Source organism: Sturnira hondurensis, unplaced genomic scaffold, assembly GCF_014824575.4.
Source record: "Sturnira hondurensis isolate 20B ecotype Veracruz unplaced genomic scaffold, ASM1482457v3 Scaffold0014384, whole genome shotgun sequence".
In the NCBI taxonomy this organism is placed as follows: domain Eukaryota; kingdom Metazoa; phylum Chordata; class Mammalia; order Chiroptera; family Phyllostomidae; genus Sturnira; species Sturnira hondurensis.
In genome coordinates, this window is record NW_028087015.1 from 7983148 (window position 1) to 8004372 (window position 21225).

The following is a 21225-nucleotide window of genomic DNA, read 5'->3' on the forward strand; positions in this document are numbered from 1 at the left end:
TTCCAGCATTCATGTCTTTTTTTGTTTATTTTTTGTTTAACATTTATGCCTTTGATCCATTTTGAATTTATTCTTGAGTGTGGTATAAGAAGGTGGTCTAGTTTTATTTTTTGCACATATCTGTCCAATTTTCCCACCACCATTTATTGAACAAACAATCTTTAGCCCATTGTATGTGCTTGCTTTCTCTGTCTATAAAGGGTGTGGGTTTATTTCTGGGCTCTCTACTCTCTTCCATTGGTTTAGGTGGTTTTTTTTCTTATGTCAGTACCATGCTATTTTGATTACTGTGGCCTTGTAGAATAGTTTCATATTAGCTAGCATGATTCTTCCAACTTTGTTCTTCTTTCTCAGGATTGCTGTTGCTATGCAGGGCCTTCTGTGGTTCCATATACATTTTTGAAATATTTGTTCTGGTTCATTGGAATCTTCATAGAAATTGTGTTGAATCTATAGATTGTTTTGGGTAGTATGGACGTTTTAATGATGTTAATTCATCTTATCCATGAACAAGGTATGTGCTTTCACTTATTTGTATCTTCTGGTTTATTTTCAGTCTTAATCATTTTCCTTTGCAACAGTATGGATGGGACTGGAGAGCATTATGCTAAGTGAAATAAGCCAGGCTGTGAGGGACAAATACCATATGATCTCACCTTTAACTGGAACATGATCAACAAAAGAAAAAAGCAAACAAAATATAACCAGAGACATTGAAATTAAGAATAATCTAACAACAGCCAGAGGAGTGGGGGGAAGGGATTGTGGGGGTTTTCAGGAACTACTATAAAGGACACATGGACAGAACCAAGGGGGAGGGTGGAAGCAAGGGAGGAAGGTTGGTTTGGAAGCGGGGTAGAAAATCCAGACAACTGTGATTGAATAACAATAACGTAGTTTTAAAAAAGAAAGAAAGAAAACCATGCCATTCACAATTGTTTCAAAGTGAATAATAAAGTACCCAGGAATAAACCCAACCGAGAACATAACACACCTCTACTCAGCATTCGAGTCTTGTTAGCTCTTCCTCAAGTGCCTCCTCCGTTCTTCCATCTGCTGTTGCCCCTCCACAAACCGTCCTCTCCAGAGACGACTTTTTAAAGTGTAAATCACGTCATGTCACTCCCTGCTCAGAACCTGCCAGGTGGTATTCCACTCCCTCTGGAAAGCTCATGAGGAACCACATGATCTTGACCTGGCCCTACCTTGACCTTCCCCTAACCTCATCCTGTATACTTGTTCCCTCATGCTGGCCGTGCTTGTTCTGCTCGTTCAGCCCTTGTTCAGAAAGCTCTGCCCCATCCCCTGTCTTCTGGTTGGTTCCTTCTAGTCATTAGGGTCTCATCTCAGATATTACCTGCTCTGTGCAGCTTGTCCCGACTATTTAATAGTCCACCATTGCAGTATTATGTTACCCCTTTTCTTTATTCAGCATGTTTGTCTCTTTTTTGGGGGGGGTGTAAGGCTTGTTTTTTGTCTTTCTGCCTCAAGAGTCCAAGGTTTACATGAACATGGAATTTTCTGTCTTATTCATTCTTGTGTCACCCATGCTGACACATATTATCTGTTTTATATTGTATTTTGTTCAGTGAATAAGTAAATAATCATCCTAAAAAATTTTTGATATTTAAGCCCATTACTTTTCACAAGAATTTTCAGTGAAACCCTAGTATTTTGGGTTATGCTTGTTAATATGAAGAAAGCAGAATGAGGTAGTAAAATAAGTTTGAGAAATCCTAGGTTACACAAAATGTAAAAGGTTGTTTATTACTGTTCTTAGTAAAGCCTTTAATATGCTAATAGTGAACACCATCCCCAAGAAGGTCAGCACAATGTCAAGTTTATTTTACACTGATTGTCTTCTTTGAGAATGGAGCTGCTGTTCTTTACAACACCTTCTGGGAAACGCTGCCTTGAACAAAACCCCACAGTAAGAAACTGGGGGAAATGAATGGTTCATTGACTGTGTGCAGGCTGGTCTGTACTGGCCGTAAGGACAAAAGACGGACAACCAAGGACTCAAAAAACGAAAGCCTATGAAAAAGTGAGAGAAGAATTCAGAAATGGAACATCAGTCTAGACTATTCAGTTTTCTGCGAACAGCTCTACCCACTTCGCTGGATTGTTATATTTTAATCTCTTACAGCTGGCATAGTGCTTGGCCTAGAATGAACATACAGTAAAATAAATATCCTTTGACTGTTCATTATTGGGTGAGTAAATATGGCCCGGGATCACCATGAAATAATTAAGATCAGTTTATTTGTTTAAGAAAGCAGAAAAATATTTAAAATATCTTAGGGAATTTTTTATTCCAAAGGATTAAATAAAAATGCTATATTAATAGCTATGAGGATAATAAGGCTTTTCATGAATAGGAATTTACCATATACAGTATTGTACTATTCAAAGCTAACTTAGACTTCAGACAGACATGCCTATTTGCTGGGGACGTAATGGTGGAGCTCTTTGAAAGGGTCAAAATGTTATTTTAAAGTTGGATTTTGAGCTAAACTTTACACATGGCAAGATATACCCTTTTTAGGTGTGGTTGAGTACATTTTGACAAATGTATACAACTGGATGACTACCACCAGAATCTAGATGCAGAATATTTCCATCACCCAAGAAGTTTTCGCTTGCTCCTTTGTAGTCGTTCCCCTCCCTCCTCTCCCAGTCACTGGCAACCAGTGACCTGATTGCCCCTGTAGCTTTGCCTCTCCAGAGTGTCCTGTGAATGAAATCATACAGCATATCTGTAGCCTTTTGTAAGTGGCTTCTTTCACTTTGCATATTGCTTTTGAGATTCATCCACTAGTAACCTGTTGCATGTATTAGTAATATGTTTCTTTTTATTGCTTTCTAGTATTTAGTTGATGGATGTACCACCATTTGTTTATCCATTCATCCATTGCTATCTGGGCTATTTTCAGGTTTCAGCTGGTAAGAATAGAATTGCTATAAACATTTGCATATAGGTTTTTGTATGGATTTATGTCTTCATTTCTCTTAGGTAAATAACTAGGGGTGGGATTGTTGAATCATATAGTCAGTGTTCTTGTGAGCTTTGCAAGGAAGTGCCAAACTGTCTCTAAAAGTTGTTAGACCGTTTTGCATTTCCTCCAGCAGCGTCTGAGAGTTCCGTTTGCTCTGCATCCTGGCCAGCGTTTCATATTGCCAGTACTTCTCCTTTCAGCCATTCTAGTATGGAGTGGCATCACACCTTTAATTTTTATTTCCTTAATCACCAAGGACTGAAACCAGCCTGGAGTGCCTCCTGATTTTGTATAGTGTTTGTAAGGTACGTTTTTTATTTTCCGACATGACTCCTCGGAACAAAGCTGTTCCTCAAATCGCATTCAGACCCATTATCACTAGAGGGCAGTAAACACAAACACATTTAGCGGATTTACTTACATTAAGGTTGTTTTTGTACTATTAACACTAATCAAAGAAAATGCAGCTTTTATGATGAAAAATTAGATTTTAAATTGTTATCTAAAATATAGGTTATAAATTAATCCTAGATTTTTGTCTTCCTCTAACACCACTTTTAAGGTAATTGAAATAGAAGAAACACTCAGTGATTGTTAAAGACACTGGTATGTTCTAGTTACTGTGTTTCATATCCTTCTCTCAGAATTCTTCTAGGAGCATTTAGCAGTCAGACTCGCATGTGTTGAGCTGAGCAGTATTGGATATGTGAGAGCCCACTTTGTACAGATTTGCTCCTGGATGAATAACAACTCCCAGAAATTTGACGTTACGTAGGAAGGTGTAAAAGAAATAAAGATTGAATGTAGAATAAAATATTTTCCTAAGGTACAAGTTCTACCAAAAACATGCTGTTACCAGGAAAATCTGTTAGGTTCGAGAAATCTAAAAGTTAATACACTTGTCTATTTTAAATTTCTTAAATATTTAAAGCATAGTACTATCTAGCATAGCTTGGAATTTATTATGTTAAAGGCATAATGTTTATAAACTCTACACTAAATATAGATTAATGCCTGAAATACTTTTTTTGGTAATTTAGAGTATTCTAACGCCAAACAGCCTGGGTTCAGATCGACTCTGCTACTTGGCTTTGTGACCTTGGGTGAGACACTTGACCTTCTGAGCCTCAGTTTCACCTAGTTATTTTTTTTCCTTATTCTGGAATGTGTCTTATCTCTCTTGACCTGTATTACAAAGTCAGTGATGCCAGTATTTGATCACAATTCCATCAGCAGAATTTTAAATATCCTAAAATAGCCCAGAAAGATTGATGATTGCTTGAGGTATCAGTAAAAAGGAAGAATAAAAGAGGGGTGACATCAGAGATTCTGAGGAGTCTAAAATCTGGGAGATTTTAGAGAAAGACATAAAAGGAGAAAAACTAAATGCCGAAGGAAAATTTTTTTCTGTTTCAGTGTAGACACATACATTCGTATATAAACCTCTGGGTGTTCGAGAGCAGAGGACCCCCGGTCAGGAATTGGAGTTCTAGCTATGTGAGGGCACCTGTGTCTTTCTCACATAGCACTCCAATCCAGCAGGCGAGTAGGTCTCATTGTCAGTGTGGCTGCCTTTGCCTAGGCACCAGCCTCCTGACTGCAGTTGGTAAGATCCACTCTGTCCAGAGAGCTGACCGCAGTGAGAGCTGTGGTCCTTTCCCTCAAGAAGCTGTGAAGTCAGCACAGGATTAGGGATGAATGAGTCCACTCCTAAATCCATGCCATTTATCACAGACTTGCATCAGCCTGTGATGAACTATTCATACACCGTGAAGAGCAAAGACTAAGAGGAGCCTGGGTTTGCCTCTCAGCCCCATCCCAAAGGGCGAGTTACTGAATATTTGAGTGCCTGCCTTTTCACCTTAAAGTGGGGATGTTGCAGAGGTTACAGATAAGATACAGAAAGCTCTTGGTACATAACCGATGCTTACTAAATGTGGTGTCATACCCAGTACAGAATTGTTAAAATTTTCAGAAGCCAAGTCTGACACTAAGAGGTGTATCTGTCCGGCCCTGCCCTGGCCTGCATCATTTAGATTCCTCTGCAGGCTGCCACCTCCGTGGCAGTGGGAAGGAGCTCCTACTCTGGCTCTCGTGATGGGAAAAATGAAATGCGTTTTCATTTAAATCAGAGCTTTAAAAAAAGATGCCTTGTTATCATCATCACCCTTACTGCAGCAGATTGGGGGCGTACAGTTGAAACTGTCTGTGTCTGCAGTTCACCGACTACTTTGAGAAGTGTAAAGAAAGAAGCTCTGCTTCCTGCCTCACGCATCCTCCTGATTTAGGGGGTCACAGTTCAAGGCAAATGAAGCAACTGGAATGGTGATCCTTCACAAACTGGGGGACACCTTCAGGGTACGCTTATTGGGGAGTGCTCCTGGAACCTCCTGGGCAGAAGCCAGGGAAGCTAGACGTCCTGGATACACGGGGCAGTCCTTCCTGGGAATGGCTGCAGGTCCCAACCACCGGTCGTGCAGGTAGAAAAGTCACTTACGGTTATCTGAGCCTAGAACAGTTACTTTTTACATGTAAGTGTGTTCTTCCTCCCTCCCTCCCTCCCTCTCTTTCTCTCTCTGTCCCTCTCTCACACTCTCCCAGTGGCCTTGTCATAAATCAGCATGGGCTTCCTCATAACCTGGCAGTCTTAGAACAGTCAGACTTTCTCACAGAGTGGCTCAGGGATCCCAGTAGCACACTCAAGGAGACCCAGGTGAAAGCTGCAGGACTTCTTAGGACACCCTCCAAGGTCACAACGCATCACTTGTTGGTCCCACTGACGCACCAAGAGGAAATTATGTGTTGAGGGCTGTGCCCTAAAGGATCTGAACTCAGTCTGTATTCTTAGTAGACCTTTCATCAAATTCTTTTAAGATGTTTTTAGAACAGCCCAATAGAAGGGGCATCAATAGATAAACTATCTTTAAATCCCCTCTTCATGGTACCTTAGTAATGTAGGAGCCTAATAAGTAAGGTTAACGAAGGGAGCTGAGAGCCGCCGTGTACTGCCAGTGAGGACATGTGTCCCTTCCGCTTGTGAATTCTGGACACTAACTGTATTTTATAACCACACTATTCTTTTATGTTGGATGGAGGCAGGACTTTGTTGTGTCTGTGTCATCGGGGAAGCCACTCGTTTTGTTTTGGATGTGGGAGAGAGAAGCAATTCAAATGCCTCATTGCCATTTTCAGAGCAGTTTTTATTTTGAAGATAGAGAAGTCAGAGAATATTAAAATTCATAGAAATGATTCCATAAGGATTGGCAATTCTTATTTGAGAGTGAGCTGTGAGTTTTGAAGTATTTCGTGGTTGTTATTCATCACTGTGAGAGGGAAACCCCACTCATCCTTTTCTGTGGCTGCCTCAGCTGTAGGGATACCATTTTTAAACTGCCTGTACCAAAGGTGAGGAGGAGGAAACTCGCCTCCTCAGGGGTTTGCCCTCGCCGACCAATCACGAAGCACCCTGGGCCTAGTCCATGCCTCCTGTCCTGATAGATCCAGAGATGGAGCGCAATTGGTGCATAGTTGAGGTTTTATGGGTGGGGTTTCTTGTCACTGCTGCCAGCTTCTCCGCAGTTCCTTATTTGGTAGCTTTTGATAGAACTTGTCTTTCTTGCAGCTAAGCATATTGGCATACATTATTCATTAATCCTGGGAGCTCAGGGAGAGAACGATGCAGACCTTTAGATCTTTAGATATTTCCTTTTCACATGAATTTTCTTTACTCAGAATAGTTACTGAATGCTGTTCCATTCTGGAGTTTTACAAATGGCATGTGTTCAATGGGAAGACGGCTGGATGTTAGATGGGATCTAATGCAAGGCTTTCTTATATATACTTAATTTCCAATAATCTTTAAAAAACCCACACACTTTGAGCGAGGGTTGTGGAGATTAAACTATCAAGGTTTTGAAGATATATATGTTTCAGAACTTACTGTCTCTATATAATCAATCAAACATGCCTGAAGCAAACTACTTACTGTCAGTGTCTTGGGGCTACATAAAGGTAAGATTTATTTAGCCTGATTACTCTGTGTAACTGATAGTTGTAATAAATTACAATGGAGTTAAGCTTTCTAAGCAATCTTTTACTTTTTCTTAGAGGCAACTGCAGAAGAAATACGTGTTTTTAGTAGCCAAAATAAGGAGAAATTGTGTAACTTCTCTTAGTTGTAGTTGGCACGTTAAAATAGCTTTTTAGTGTACAGTGGCTCTTCTGCTTGTCATGTTGCGTGGTTTGAGTTATGCTTGTAAATATCAAGTGTATTAATTGCAAGGCAAGTAAATAAATCCACTGGCAATAAGTTACTGAGCAAAATGACTTATACTGGTTTATCGCTTCCAGTTTGTAGCACTTAAAATTTATACAAAATTAATTAGTGGCTCTTTCTAAAAACCTGCACTAGTCTAACCTGATGAAAAGCGTGTTTTGTTCACCTTCAGATGTAAAGATCTAGATGGCATTTAAAAATTGACATTACTTGACTTTTTAAGTGATATGTTTTTAAAATGAAACCTTGATTATCTACTCGTAACCCTTGAAGAAATGTATGTTATATGATACTGCTACTTTTGTTAATCTGAAGAAATGGATTAATATGCTGAAGTGAGTAACAGTCATGGTCCTGGCCAGCAGGCTCCTGGCACGCCCCCAGCAGCCCCAGCCTGGTGGTCACTGCAACAGAGGCAGGAGGCAGGAAGACCTTCAGTCCTAAATGCAGCATCCCCTTCAGAAATTGAAACTCATTCTTGAGTGTTTAAGTGGATCACAGTAACGCTTTATTTTTAACAATCCTTTTTCATTACTTGAAAAACTCAGGTTGAAATATTGTTTTACTTTCTTTGTTTCTTTTTAAAGGAAAATTTACACTTTGCTATGAGACTTTCCTGCATTCTAAGAAAACATTTCAGTTTTAGTTGTCCAGGTAGTTATGATTCCCCACCTCCCTTTTAATCTGTGGACAGTCCAAATTTTTTTATTGTTTTTGTAAAATGCAGCTTTTCATTTAAATTTTGATAGCCACTTCTTGGCTAAATTTTTAATATAGAAAAGTATAAAGGGTAATAAAGGAAACTCTCATAATTCCATAATTCATCTCTTAGCTTTCAGACAGTTCATATTGGGTACATCTTTGAAGGGTTTCACACTTGTATTATGATTATGAACAATACCTCTAGAATTCTCAGCATAGATTTTTAGTCTGTATCTTTTTGAGGAAAATTTTTACTGGACAGCTTTGTTTATGTTTTAATATTATATTGCTAAAAACAATATAACATCAGACAAGATCAGGTGCATTCAGGGTGGTGTGGCCTTAGACTAAAAACAGTATCGTATCAAGAACTAATTATTTCCCTTAAGAAGGACAAATATAAATATATTGAGTCTTATACGTATTATTATTGTATTGCCAATGCAACATTTATTTTAGCTTTTAATGCTGATATCTACCAAACGCATAGTGTATCACAGTGTGGCATATTTAAATGACTTTTAACAGAATATTATGTGGCGGGGGTGGGGGTGGGACAAGCATTTTCTAGATGTTAACCTTTACCACCTTCTTAATCATATACTAGGAGAATATACAATGTACCCAGTAGCACATGGGCACAAATACAGAAATAGAAGGGTTGAATTTAAGAATCTTAAAGTTTTTAATTATTTTATTTTTCCTCCTCAACAGTCTTAAATGTAGACTAAATCAAGGGACTGGAGTTTAAACAGCAAAATGCAGCGTTCGATTCAACTGCACTTTGCTTCCCTTTGTGCTGCACACGCTGCAGGCAGACTCTGCAACGCAAATGAGAACAAAGGCTTTGGAAGCCTTAACTTGGAAATCTTCTCTTTTCTTTGCTGCAACAATGATTCTATATATTCTTTCAGACTGTTTAGATAATGACCAATCGAAATAATTCATCATCAGAAAATATTTAGAGGTCGCTTTTAAAAATATCTAAAAGCTCAAATAAATTGTTCTGCACTCTGCTACCAGATCTTTTGAAAATCAGCTCTATATTTTATCTCTTCTAAATCTGCAAATTGACATTATTCTAGGAGAAATGCATTTTATCACTTTTTCTAAATCATTTTCCTTCTCACAGTAATTTTACATAGAAATCCAAATAATAGGTAGCAGTCTTAAAAATGAGAGAAATTCACACTTACATGAGCAACAATAAAAATAATAATATTCATCTTTCTGCACCCAGGAAAAAAATCATTGTTGAATGGTTTTTTGTCCTTTATATCCACCTATACACTCCAAAATCAGATTGTAACATCAGCTGCCAGTTGAGAAAGCACTGTGGTTATTATTTTGCCTTCCTGGACTCAAAGTTTCATACAGATAGCAAAAAAAGGGAGGCCATTTTAATTCCTTTTAGAAAATGTTATGTTATCGCTTAATTGACTCTTCAGAGACTGTCTTTGGGTGAGCTCCCCTACCCATTCCCTTGGGAAGAAAGGGGACTGCCTAAAATGTTGTCTCTTCTAGTTGTGTTACAAGAAATGTTGACTTCCTTGGAGCCCCTCACTTGCCTTGGTGGGGAGATAGGTGTGCACTGAACGATTTCTCCACCCCAGGCTTCTGGGTTTTGAACAAAGGCAGAAGAGTAGTCTGGGAATTAGATATGATGCAGGAATAACCCGTGGGATGCACAATCTGTAATTTATCAGTCTGCACAGTGGATTCCTTTCACTGGCGTTTATTGCCTTGGTTGTGTGTACTGACTGGCTATTTTGATGACTTACATAAGCATACTACCATGAAAGTTTCACTTCTTTCTCTACATTCTTCCAGGTAAACTCAAGCATTTGTGTAGGGAACCTACAGGTCCCATGCAGTTTTTCAGCTTTAGCATATGGCAACATATTCCTCATATCATGTTGCTTACAAGATGGAAGGTAGTTCTGTAGGCAACCAGGTCCCCATCTAACTTTCCCAACCACCCCTCCAGCTTGCATTGAGTTACACGGAGAGAAACGCATGGAGCACAGGTGGTCAGTGGGGCTCCTGCATAGACTGGAGAGGCCGGGAGCAGCTGAAAGCCTTGCCTATTTCCCATCCTATAAAAAAGACTTTGTCCTGACTGGGCAGCTCTTCCTAGCAACTGTTAGTTCATAGCATGGACAGTTTCCGATCACAGAGCTATTTCATTAAATGTATGTTTAAAATGTTTAGCAGACTCTTTTGAAAACATTTGCCTAAAGATTTTTTCCGAAAGTAAATTTTTTTTGTTAAGCAAGGATTTACTTTGAGTCTTATGCATCATATTATTGCTATATTTTTAAGCCTGGTGACTATTTCCTGTATGAATAATAACCCAACTTATTTATTGGAATGAGTAGGGGAGCTAGATATTGAGATAGGTACTTTTATGGGCATAACTATATCCAGCTCTTACATCTGTTTGTCCTGCGGTAATGAAAATCAGACATCACTGTAAAAGACGCAGGGAAATAGAAAGACCTCAAATAATGCGGAGTGCTTATGTGCCGGGAGAAATACAAGACACTTTATATCAGATCATTTAATTAGTTTATAGCCTGTAACTTAAGAAAATATAACTGTATAAAAGATTGACAGAAAATGTTTTGAACACTATTGTAAATGTCTTCGTGAGGAAGTATTCTTAGAAGGCCCCCAAATGTATTTTTCCCCAGCGAATCATAATATATAGTTCTAAGTGAAAATTAACAACTCACGTTTTGTACACTGCATGACGCCAATTTAAGAGATGTACATCCATACAGTGAAACAATGCAAAGGAGGAGGTATAGCTAATTATGTGTGCTTATCTCTGAGCAGTGGGGATAGACGTGATTTCTAAATTTATTTCTAGATTTCTATATCACATGTGCAATTTATCATCAGAGACAAATTATTAAGAAGTACATAAAGAAAGTGAACTTGATATTTTGGAGTCTGAGAATAAGCTCTCTATACTTGTAAATTAACAACCAAAGGAATTTGTGTTGGGATGGCCAGTTCAGTTTGGGCTACAGGATAATGCTAATAAGCATTTCTTGTATCTGGTAGTCTATTGAAATGTTTTTATTGATTTTCCTTAGTGTTTTGTGGTGATAAATTCTTACACCTAATCTACATGGTCAACAAGATTGACTTTGGAAGTAATTTGCCAAATTATCTTGAGTTAGAACACCGTGTGGTGTGATTTATGCAGAGAAAAAGGCTTTTTTCTTTTTAATCCTAATAAACTGATTAAATACTGTGTCCAAATTACATTTTAAATATCACCAAATGATAAGCACACTACTTTCTTCCCCCCAGACTTTAATGATAACTTACAGTGAAATTCAAAATTTTAAAGGCAACTAAATATTAGAATAAAATGTGACTTTTTAGATCAAGTATCTAACAGGACAGTTACTGTATATATAGAAAAATATTTATTTTTTGTACATTAGGAGAAATATTAAGGTGTGTTAAAAGGCCTAATTAGGCAATTTTGAGAGTCCGAGGAAGACAGGAAGGAGCAGTTGGTGACGGGAAAGCGTAACATCTCTGGGAACTGTGGAATCAAACGCTGTGTGGTGGTGGCGGGTAGATCCCAGGGTTTCTTTGGATAAAATGGGCACGGTGGCATCAGTTAAAACAAAACTGTGAAGTAATGAAGTAAAGTATTGAAAACTGGCCTGTTTTGTATAAATGTGACTTTGGGAAATGGCTTTCTCCAATGGAAATCAGAGAACATTGGAGAAATTCTATGGATGCTGAGAGCCAATAAATCTTACCCTCCCTACTTGGAAAGAACTTCAGGAAGGAAACATTGTATAGTATCCATTCAAATATTTTATTTCTCCATAATTCTGGAAGCATACTCAAGTGTGTTTGGTTTTGCTTTGGGGTAAAAGACTACAGTTTAACCTCTGACCCATACACATACTCATTTCTGCTAATGACAGTTTCATACAAATTAAACCACATTTTATTGGATGGCAGCCTTTTGTGTGCCTATCAATGGGGGGGGGGTTCTTCTCTAAATACTAATAACACTTTATTTTTAATGCCCTTTAAATTAAAATTAAATAAAATTCAAAACTCAGCTCTCTTTTGCTCTAGCTACAATATAAGTGCTTGCTAGCCCCATGTGGCTAGCGGTCAGTGTAACACATAGCATAGGTCGTAGGATCTTTCTGTCACTGCAGAAAGTTCCGTCACGTAGCACCCGTCCAAGGTGTCGGGACACTTTAAAAATTCTTTGGGCATATTTTCTGTATCTTAGCACATGCTTACGTTCTTTCACTTAAATGTTCATCTTATTTTATTTGATCTGTTTCAGTTTAAAAGGATGCTCAATCGGGAGCTCACCCATCTCTCTGAAATGAGTCGGTCTGGAAACCAGGTGTCTGAGTACATATCCAACACGTTCTTAGGTGAGAGCGACAATCTAACTGCACTTTTAGGATTTCGTCTCAGGTTCTTTGTTTTGGGGGACATGGATGAGGGCACCAACTAATTTTGGAAATCAAGTGTTAGGGATTTCATTTGTTTTTATTCATTATATTAATAATTCAAGCCTCTAAGCTTTAGAACTCACGTGACAAAATACATTTTTTATCTCTTAGTTTTATCCAGGACTTTAGGGATTTTCTGAATTAAAGGTATATAGTGCCAAAGTATGAAACTGCAAAATATATTTTTCAGAGAGATCTATCTATACATACATTCAACAAATTCTTGTTCGGCACCAGCCATTTGCTGGGCAGTAGATTTAATGATAAACTAGAAATGGTCCCTGCCCTCAGTGGGTTGATGGTCTAATGGATACCATGCCGGGTAAACTGATGAAGCAGAGAGATAGAATGCAGTTGCTAAAGAAACGCTTGCTGATAACAATAGCCCAGAGTTGTGAATGGGACAGCGCCACTCCCACCGCCCATTCACAGAAGAAAAATGCAGTAAGTGAACGTCAGTAACTTGTACATGTCCTTGATTCGACTTTACTTGGAAAACCAAATTGCTGACTGTCTTACTAGCATAGTCACTGTTACAACATACAGTATGTGCAAGGAGGAGTTAGAGGAGCTTCACCCAATCAGGGATGAATGTACTGATACATCTTGTGTCTTTTATTTGGAAAGAACAGCTTTTGTGAATCCAATGTTGACCTATCAGAGAACATTGGAGATTCTCTGTACTTCCCATAAAACCTTCTTACATCATAACTGCCATCTCACTATAGTGTAGAAGATGTGGAATAGCGGACTGATCCAAGTCATTCAGATAAGCCGTTTTAACTCCCACAGTGTGATCCATTTCTGTAAGCTGTCGGGTTTTCACTGCTGTTTTTATACTTACGCAGGAAGTGGCTCCCATTTCCTTACTTGACAAGAGCAGTTTTGCAGGCGTTGAGTGGATTTCAGATAGGAATGGAGTTGATGAACAGTGGAAATGACCAATGTGCTTTGCCTTTTCCAAGTTTACTCTCATGATAAGTGTTGAAAAAAATTAATTAGAGCATCCTATCAAAGTAGTAACCAGTGAATACATTTGATGTGAATTACTTTGCAGTGAGATTTAGTTGCTTAATTTGCGGTGTCAAATTAAGTCCACATCAAGCTGTAAATACTCAGCTTCTCTAAAAGGAGCTTTACCTGGAAATATTTCCTGCAACATACAATGATAATTTAAAACCTGTGCGGTTACATATGTTATGCTTTTTTAAAAGGCCCAGGTGGCAGTAAGAGTAAATGTAGACTCTTTTCTCTGTTTTTAAGATAAGCAACATGAGGTGGAAATTCCTTCTCCAACTCAGAAGGAAAAGGAGAAGAAGAAAAGGCCGATGTCTCAGATCAGCGGGGTCAAGAAGCTGACGCACAGCTCCAGCCTGACCAACTCGAGCATCCCGAGGTTCGGGGTTAAAACGGAGCAAGAGGACGTCCTCGCAAAGGTGGGAAAATGTCAAGGCTCACGATCACAGATATGTAGCAATGCCTTTTCACGGATTTTGATTCCTTCTCTTTTAGTGGATAGACAAGTTCATCAGCTTATAGGGGATTTTTCTGAAGACAGGAGTGCAGTTTATAAAGTTCTTTCTAGGCCCTGACTGGTGTAGCTCAGTGGATTGAGCGCGGGCCTGGGAACCACACGATCACGGTTCGATTCCCATTCAGGGCACATGCTTGGGTTGCAGGCCAGTTTCCAGCAGGGGTCAGTTCCCTGCAGGGGATGCACCAGAAGCAACCATACATTGATGTTTCCTTCCTCTCTCCTTCCCTTCCCCTCTAAAGATAAATAAATAAAATATTAAAAAAAAAAAAGTTCTTTCTATATTACTTGGGTTTTACTAATATGTGAATATACACAGGTGGTTTGTACTGTGTGTTCTTTCCTTTTTACTTCTGCATTTTACTGTTTAACCTTAAATAGTTAGACATCTATTATCTCTTCTGTTGTCAGAAGAATAGATAAAGTTTTTGTGAATGGATCTTATCTATTGAAGAAATTATTTGAAATTTATATCAAAAGTATGTAAATGTGTTGTATTGTCAAAGACAGGAGGTTAAGCAATACTACTCAGTTTTTAGTACGTCTGAGTGAATTTGCCTGAAGTGTGCCTGTACTTAGGTGGTGCATCCATTACATTTAAAATGAATCAGTTTTTAAAAATCTAACTTCCTTTACATTAAAGTCAGTAATTTTTAAATGAATGTGTTCATTGGTTCATGGTCTACCTCGCTTTCTGATTTTTTCTGCCTCTCTTTCACCCCAGGAACTAGAAGATGTGAACAAATGGGGCCTTCACGTGTTCAGAATCGCAGAGCTGTCTGGGAACCGGCCTCTGACTGTTATCATGCACACCATCTTCCAGGTAATGGGGCTCCGCGGCTCCATGGCTTCGTGTCTGGGCTGCGCCTGGTACATGCATTTTGTCGTCTTTGCTACTCACCGTCTTCTGCATATTTTGTACTTTTCTCTTTTTTGTCTTCTTACCTGGGAAATAATAAGAATACAGAACAGTTGACATGTGGGCAAAATACAAATAAACCAATGTTATTAATTTTTTTCCATAAGAAAAAGATATGTGGGGAAAATTGAAATGATTCATTAAAATAATAGTTTAAAAATCATCCACATGCCCCTGACTCCCTAGAGAACAGAGTATTAACTAAAAAAATGCCTCTGCCCCTGCTGACTAGCCTTCAGATGTAATTTCTTCACAGTTTTGTGAACCGCCCTCTCCTTCACACCGGTTTCTCGTTCTTGTTGAGCTCCCTGTGTCCCAGTGCAGGGTTCAGATTTAGATGAGGACTTGAGGCTGTAGTGACTCTAGGCCTGGGATGGCAGATTACAGCCCTAGAAAGGGTGTTGCATTTCAACTGATGTGATCTAGTCAGTAGCTGAGTCAGGCACTAGATTCAGACGAACTTAATGATTATGGGACACAGACACTTTTATAACTGGCAGCTCACACCATACATCTTGAGTTAAGTAAGCACCGCTGGGCTTCTGAAGGACCACTCAACACTGCTTTTATCTCTAAAGTCCCTGGATTGAAGTCCCTCCTATTGACCTGCTGACAGCAGTCAAGACTCGTCTATAGGAGGAGCGAGTACTCAGCCCACACAGAAGGCACACCTCAAGTACACAGCTTAGTGACAGGGGAGGCTGTGCCACTGGATGCCTGCTACGTTAGGCCACACTGCCAAGACTGGGGGTTGTAGCAGCTGTGCCTACCACAGAGAAACAAACACAGGGAGGCTGCCAAAATGGAGAGACAAAGAATCATGGCCCAAATGAACGAACAGATCAAAACTCCAGAAAAAGAACTAAATGAAATGGAGATAAGCAATCTATCAGATTAGAGGTCAAAACACTGGTTATAAGGATGCTTAAGGAACTCAGTGTGGGCACTTCAACAGCATAAAAAAGACTCAGGCAGAAATGAAGGATACACTAATTGAATTTAAGAACGATTTATAGAGAGTCAACATCAGAGTGGATGAAGCTGACAATCAAATCAGTGATTTGGAACATAAGGATGAAAAAGATACCAGTACAGCAAGAAGAAAAAAAGAATCCAAAAAAGATCAAAGATAGTATAAGGAACCTCTGAGACAACTTCAAATGTTCCCACATTTGCCTCATAGGGGTGGCAGAAGGGGAAGAGAAAGAGCAAGAAACTGGGAACCAATTAGAAATAAATAATAAAGTAAAACTTTCCTAATTTGGAGAAGGAAATAGACATACATGTCCAGGAAGCACAGAGAGTTCCAAACAAGATTGACACAAAGAGGACCACACCAATACTCATCATAATTAAAATGCCAAAGGTTAAAGATAAAAAGAGAATTTTAAAAGCAGCAAGAGAAAAATAAATATTTATCTATAAAGGGAGTTCCCATAAGACTGTCAGCTGATTTCTCAGAAGAAACTTTGCAGGCAAGAACAGACTGGCAAGACATATTCAAAGTGATGAAAAGCAAGGACCTAGATTACTGTATCCAAGCAAAGCTAGCATTTAGAATAGAAGGGCAGATAAAGTGCTTCCCAGACAATGCTAAAGGAGTTCAAAGTAATTCAAAGTAATGCTAAGGAGTTCACATCACCAAGCCATTATTATATGAAATGTTAAAGGAACTTATGAAAAAGAAGATCAAAACTATGAACATTAAAATGGTAATAAATATATAACCATCAACAAATGAATCTAAAGAACAAATTATGCAAACAAGCAGAGCAGAAACAGAATCATAGATACAGAGAACATTGGAAAGGTGGCCAGTGGGACAAGGAGCCTAGAAGAGCGGTGAAAAAGATGAAGGGATTAAGAAGCGCAAATTGGTAGTTACGAGTAGGCAGGGAGATGTTAAGAGCAAGTATAGGAAGTGGAGTAGCCAAAGAACTTATATGCATGACCCGTGGATATGAACAGAGCAAGGGATCACTGGAGGGAGTGGGGATTACTGGGTGGAGGAGGGCAAAGGGGGGGAAATTGGGACAACTGTAACAGCATAATCAGTTTTTTAAAAGAACATTTTGCCTAGACCAGAGTTCCCAGCCTTGGCACTAAAATAAATAAATAAAGTCCCTGGATCTCACCAAAGATTCCCATTTTCCTCACCAGACATTATGAGAGAGAGTGCTATTTCCATTTCCAGATGTGATTTTTTTAACACATTCTATGGAAAATCTTTTTATGTAAGGACAACATGTTAAGAGGATTTCTTTTCCTACAGGAACGGGATTTATTAAAAACATTTAAAATTCCAGTGGACACTCTAATCACATACCTTATGACCCTGGAAGACCACTACCACGCCGATGTGGCCTACCACAACAACATTCACGCCGCGGACGTCGTCCAGTCGACACACGTGCTATTGTCTACGCCGGCTCTGGAGGTAAACCTGCTCTCCAAAACCTTGAAAATACTACCGTGCCACTCGTAAAGGTCATTAAACTTTTATAGGAAAGGGTGTGCAGTACAGAAGATTGTGGGCTTGGTTGCAAGTATATGAGTTTTAAAGGAAAAGACATGGGGGTGGTAAATCAATAGTCTGAAGCTTTTGTCTGCCAGTTGACCAGGTATTTAGGGACTCATCTGTTCATGACCCTGCTTCCTGGAAACGATCAGGTGGACAGTCCTTAAACACATCTGTCTGCCTTATTCAATTTTCATTTGTTTTTCTGGAATTTAGTCTGATGGCTTTTGCATGTATAGTTCAAGGATGATTACTCTAAAATACAAGCAATGCCTTGATTTTCTTTCCATAGAACTTATTAGAAGAAAACACCCTTTTTAAAAGATTTTATTTATTATTTTTAGACAGAGGTGAAGAGAGAGGAGAGGGACAGAAACATCAGTATGTGGTTGCCTCTTATGCTCCCCCTACTGGGGCCCTGGCCCACAACCCAGGCATGCGCCCTGACTGGGAATCAAACTGCATCCCTTTGGTTTGCAGGCCCGCACTCAGTCCACTGAGCCATACAGCCAGGGCAGGAAACACTTCTTTGGTTTCACCAAATCCCAAGAAGTTGTTTCAGGAAATGTTTATTTAAGTCATTTGATTTCCTTAATTGTTTGGGGAAAGATTCTTTTTCACTAATGTATTTTATAGTTCAGATTGTTTTCATTATAAAACTGTGTTATTACCTCATCATTTGAGTGAGTGGTTCTCAACTGGGGGTGATTCCCTTCTTTTCCTTCTCCCCCTATCCCCCCAAGAAGTATTTGGCAATGTGTGGAGACTTTTTTTCCTGTCACAACTGGGGGGGCGGTACATGCTCCTGACATGTCATGGTTAAAAGTCAGGGATTCTGTTACAATTCCTTCAATACACAAGACTGCTTCACATGACAAAGATTATCTGGCCAAAAATGTGAATTCTACTCGAGTTGAGAAACCCTGGTCTGAATAAAGGGAAAGAAAATTATTGTTCATTATTTTCTTTAAAAAATAATTTAAAATACTCTTTTTGCAATGTTTAAAAATATATAACCAATGGAAAAGTTTTTATCATAAATGATAATAATATTTAAAATAATAATAAAATATTTTCTTCCAAGATTATTACACTTAAGAAGGTTATGACTTCTAAAAGGACTCTTCCCGACACATTGTAATAATACATTTTGGAACTTCATTTGTTTCAAAATGAAGGTTCAAATTCTGCTGAGTACTGTTTCCTCTTTGTTTAAACCTTAATTTGTGTTATGACAGAATAATGATGTTATCTATATTGTCTGATTTTCCAGGCTGTGTTTACAGATTTGGAGATTCTTGCAGCAATTTTTGCCAGTGCAATACACGATGTAGATCATCCCGGTGTGTCAAATCAGTTTCTGATCAATACAAGTAAGTGGAGTTAATTTTCTCTTTTGCAGAAGGTATTTTTTCTTTGTATACTTTAGAATGAAGGTCTTTATATACTTGGGGGTATCTCCAGAGCCATAAAGTTCTTTCGAGATGTGTAAATATGCATTTCAATGAGAGTGTGTGTTAATGTAATTTAGTTCTGGAAATAATTATTGTATCCCATGAGGCATATGCTGTTTGAATATTTAGAATGTTTAGTCCATTTTTGAATCTTTTTATAGCCTCTGGACTACCATCTAACAAAGTGCACTTCAGTGACTCGCATATAGAAAGATTCGGAAGGTCACAGATTTCCTAAAATGTGTGGCTAGCCAAGTACATTTTACAAGTTTGGTCTATGAACCTACTTATTTACCCAAGATCAGACAGGATAACATTTCATAACCCAGCAACCATATAAGAACCTACACCACAGGGTCTTCAGGAACCACCGAAGGATTAACTAAATATTAACACATAAATAGTAACACACGTGAGATGCCACTGCGTGCGTTCATGTTGTACGGAGGGTTAGGGCTGACCATTTCCTTTCTAAGAAGAGCAGGGAGACCACACAGCACTGCGAACACTGGTCCTTCTCCTCAGCCTGGCCTGATTTATTATTTTGATTGTTGCACATGTCTTGATATGTTCCTCATTTTATAGGTTTTTAACAAATTCATAAAAATTTTGTTTTAATTTAATGTTTTGCCTTTAAGAAAGGTATTTATATTTTTATTTAAATTAATAACAACCAAAACTCAGACTAGTGTGTGTTGTTTCTTGTATGCTACTCTATGCAGCATTTTATGTTCCCTTATTATTACATTAGAATTAAGAATAGAAAAAAAATAAAGCAACTGATAATAAAGTCACTGTCTCCAGATTCTCTGATCATTTATTTTTTTAATGAAGATCAGCTTTATTCTTTATTGTGGGACCCTCCAAGGGCAAATGGGCTTAGGCAGGCACTGGTAGAATGACACTAGTGAGCATCAGGTACGTGGAGTCTGAGACTGAAGCGAGCAGGTTCTCGGTTCACTCATGAATCTGATGGTCTCCCAAGTTCGAGACCCGCCGAGATAGAGAATGCAGAAATTTAGGGGAGAATTACAAATACAATGACAGTGGCCAGGGCTGTCTGTTTAAGACTTTTGCTGATGACTTGCTTGAAGTGAAAGGAGAACTAACTGTTTTTCAAGTATTTTGTTATTCAGTAAGTAGTGTTGCTAGGATCTCCTTTCCGTGGGACCTCAGCCACACTGGGAGGCGAACGTTCCCACAGCAGCTGCGGATTGCTGTGCCCTTCAGGGTGGGGCATGATGAGGCTGTGTTATCCCTGAGAGAATGAATCAGCAGCAGCATCTGGTCCCTGAAAGTATCGCAGGGTTGGTCGGAGCCCCAGGGCATTATGAGAATCATTGCCTTAGCTAGCTTTTGATTCAGGATCATGCCAGTAAGCACTTTATTTCAGGGCGCAGAGGAGGGAGGCTCAGTAGCCAATAGCACAAAAAAATTCTGACTTCACAACATGCTATAAAGGAGTTCCTTTAAAAACTTGTAAACTTATAATTAATAACTTTGTGAAATGCACTATCAAAATTGTGTGACTGTTTTTAGTTTGCAGTAAACTCTTTTTTATAGACATTATGTTTTCTCTTTCCCCCATGTGTTAATTGAGCACCAGCGGCTCAAACTAGCACAGTGTTAGCACCTTAGAGCTGGTGCTGCCAACTTGCCCAGTGCCAAAAGCTTCATCTGTGTTTCCTTTAATAAAAAATCCGAAAGACTTCTAATCATCAAATTTACAAACCCAGAGCTTGAGGGTCACCCATCTTGTCTTACAAAGGCTCCGTGAGGTTGCAAGCCTTGCTTTGGTAGAGAGGTACTGGAGCTCAGCTGTCTGATACTGAGTCTACGTACGCTCCTCTGCTTCGTGGTTGTGACGATGGTCTCCATTGTTTCGCTTGTGCTCATTTTAGGTGCCCAATGATTTGCTACTAATAATATGCGCACTCATTGTAGACATGCTGGAGGCTTCCACAACAGATCCTTTCTATCTAGCAGAGTCAGCTAAGCTTTTGTAAATGATTTAGGTGTATGGGAGAATATGAATAAAATTTGAAGTTGAAATTCCTGCTGGGAAGCTGTAGAAGTCTTTTGCAAGGACAATACATGTAAATAAATCCATAAAATGCAAATGACTTCATAAAGCTTTGAATATAACATGCTGGAGGGTTATTTATCATTTAAAAAAAGCATTAAACCTCAGAGCATTTTTTCTCAAACAATAAAGCATTTTCAAAACACAGAATCTATGCAGCATCAAGTTTTACTTGGAAAACGGGTCATTTTTGTTTCTAGCAAAGATGCCTAAATTTTGTGGAGAAAGATTTACT

At 38.8% G+C, this 21225-nt stretch overlaps 1 protein-coding gene across 6 annotated transcripts in view; it reads left to right on the forward strand.

Moving 5' to 3' along the window:
• The window catches only part of PDE4D (phosphodiesterase 4D), a 1308441-nt gene that overhangs the window by 1276703 nt on the left and 10513 nt on the right, over nucleotides 1–21225 (forward strand). For all 6 annotated transcript variants that reach the window (XM_037062899.1, XM_037062898.1, XM_037062900.1 and 3 more), the window contains 5 exons: nucleotides 12308–12401; nucleotides 13746–13918; nucleotides 14741–14839; nucleotides 17208–17372; nucleotides 18727–18826. In XM_037062899.1, the coding sequence (XP_036918794.1) occupies nucleotides 12308–12401; nucleotides 13746–13918; nucleotides 14741–14839; nucleotides 17208–17372; nucleotides 18727–18826 (631 nt within the window). The remainder of the gene's footprint in view (nucleotides 1–12307; nucleotides 12402–13745; nucleotides 13919–14740; nucleotides 14840–17207; nucleotides 17373–18726; nucleotides 18827–21225) is intronic.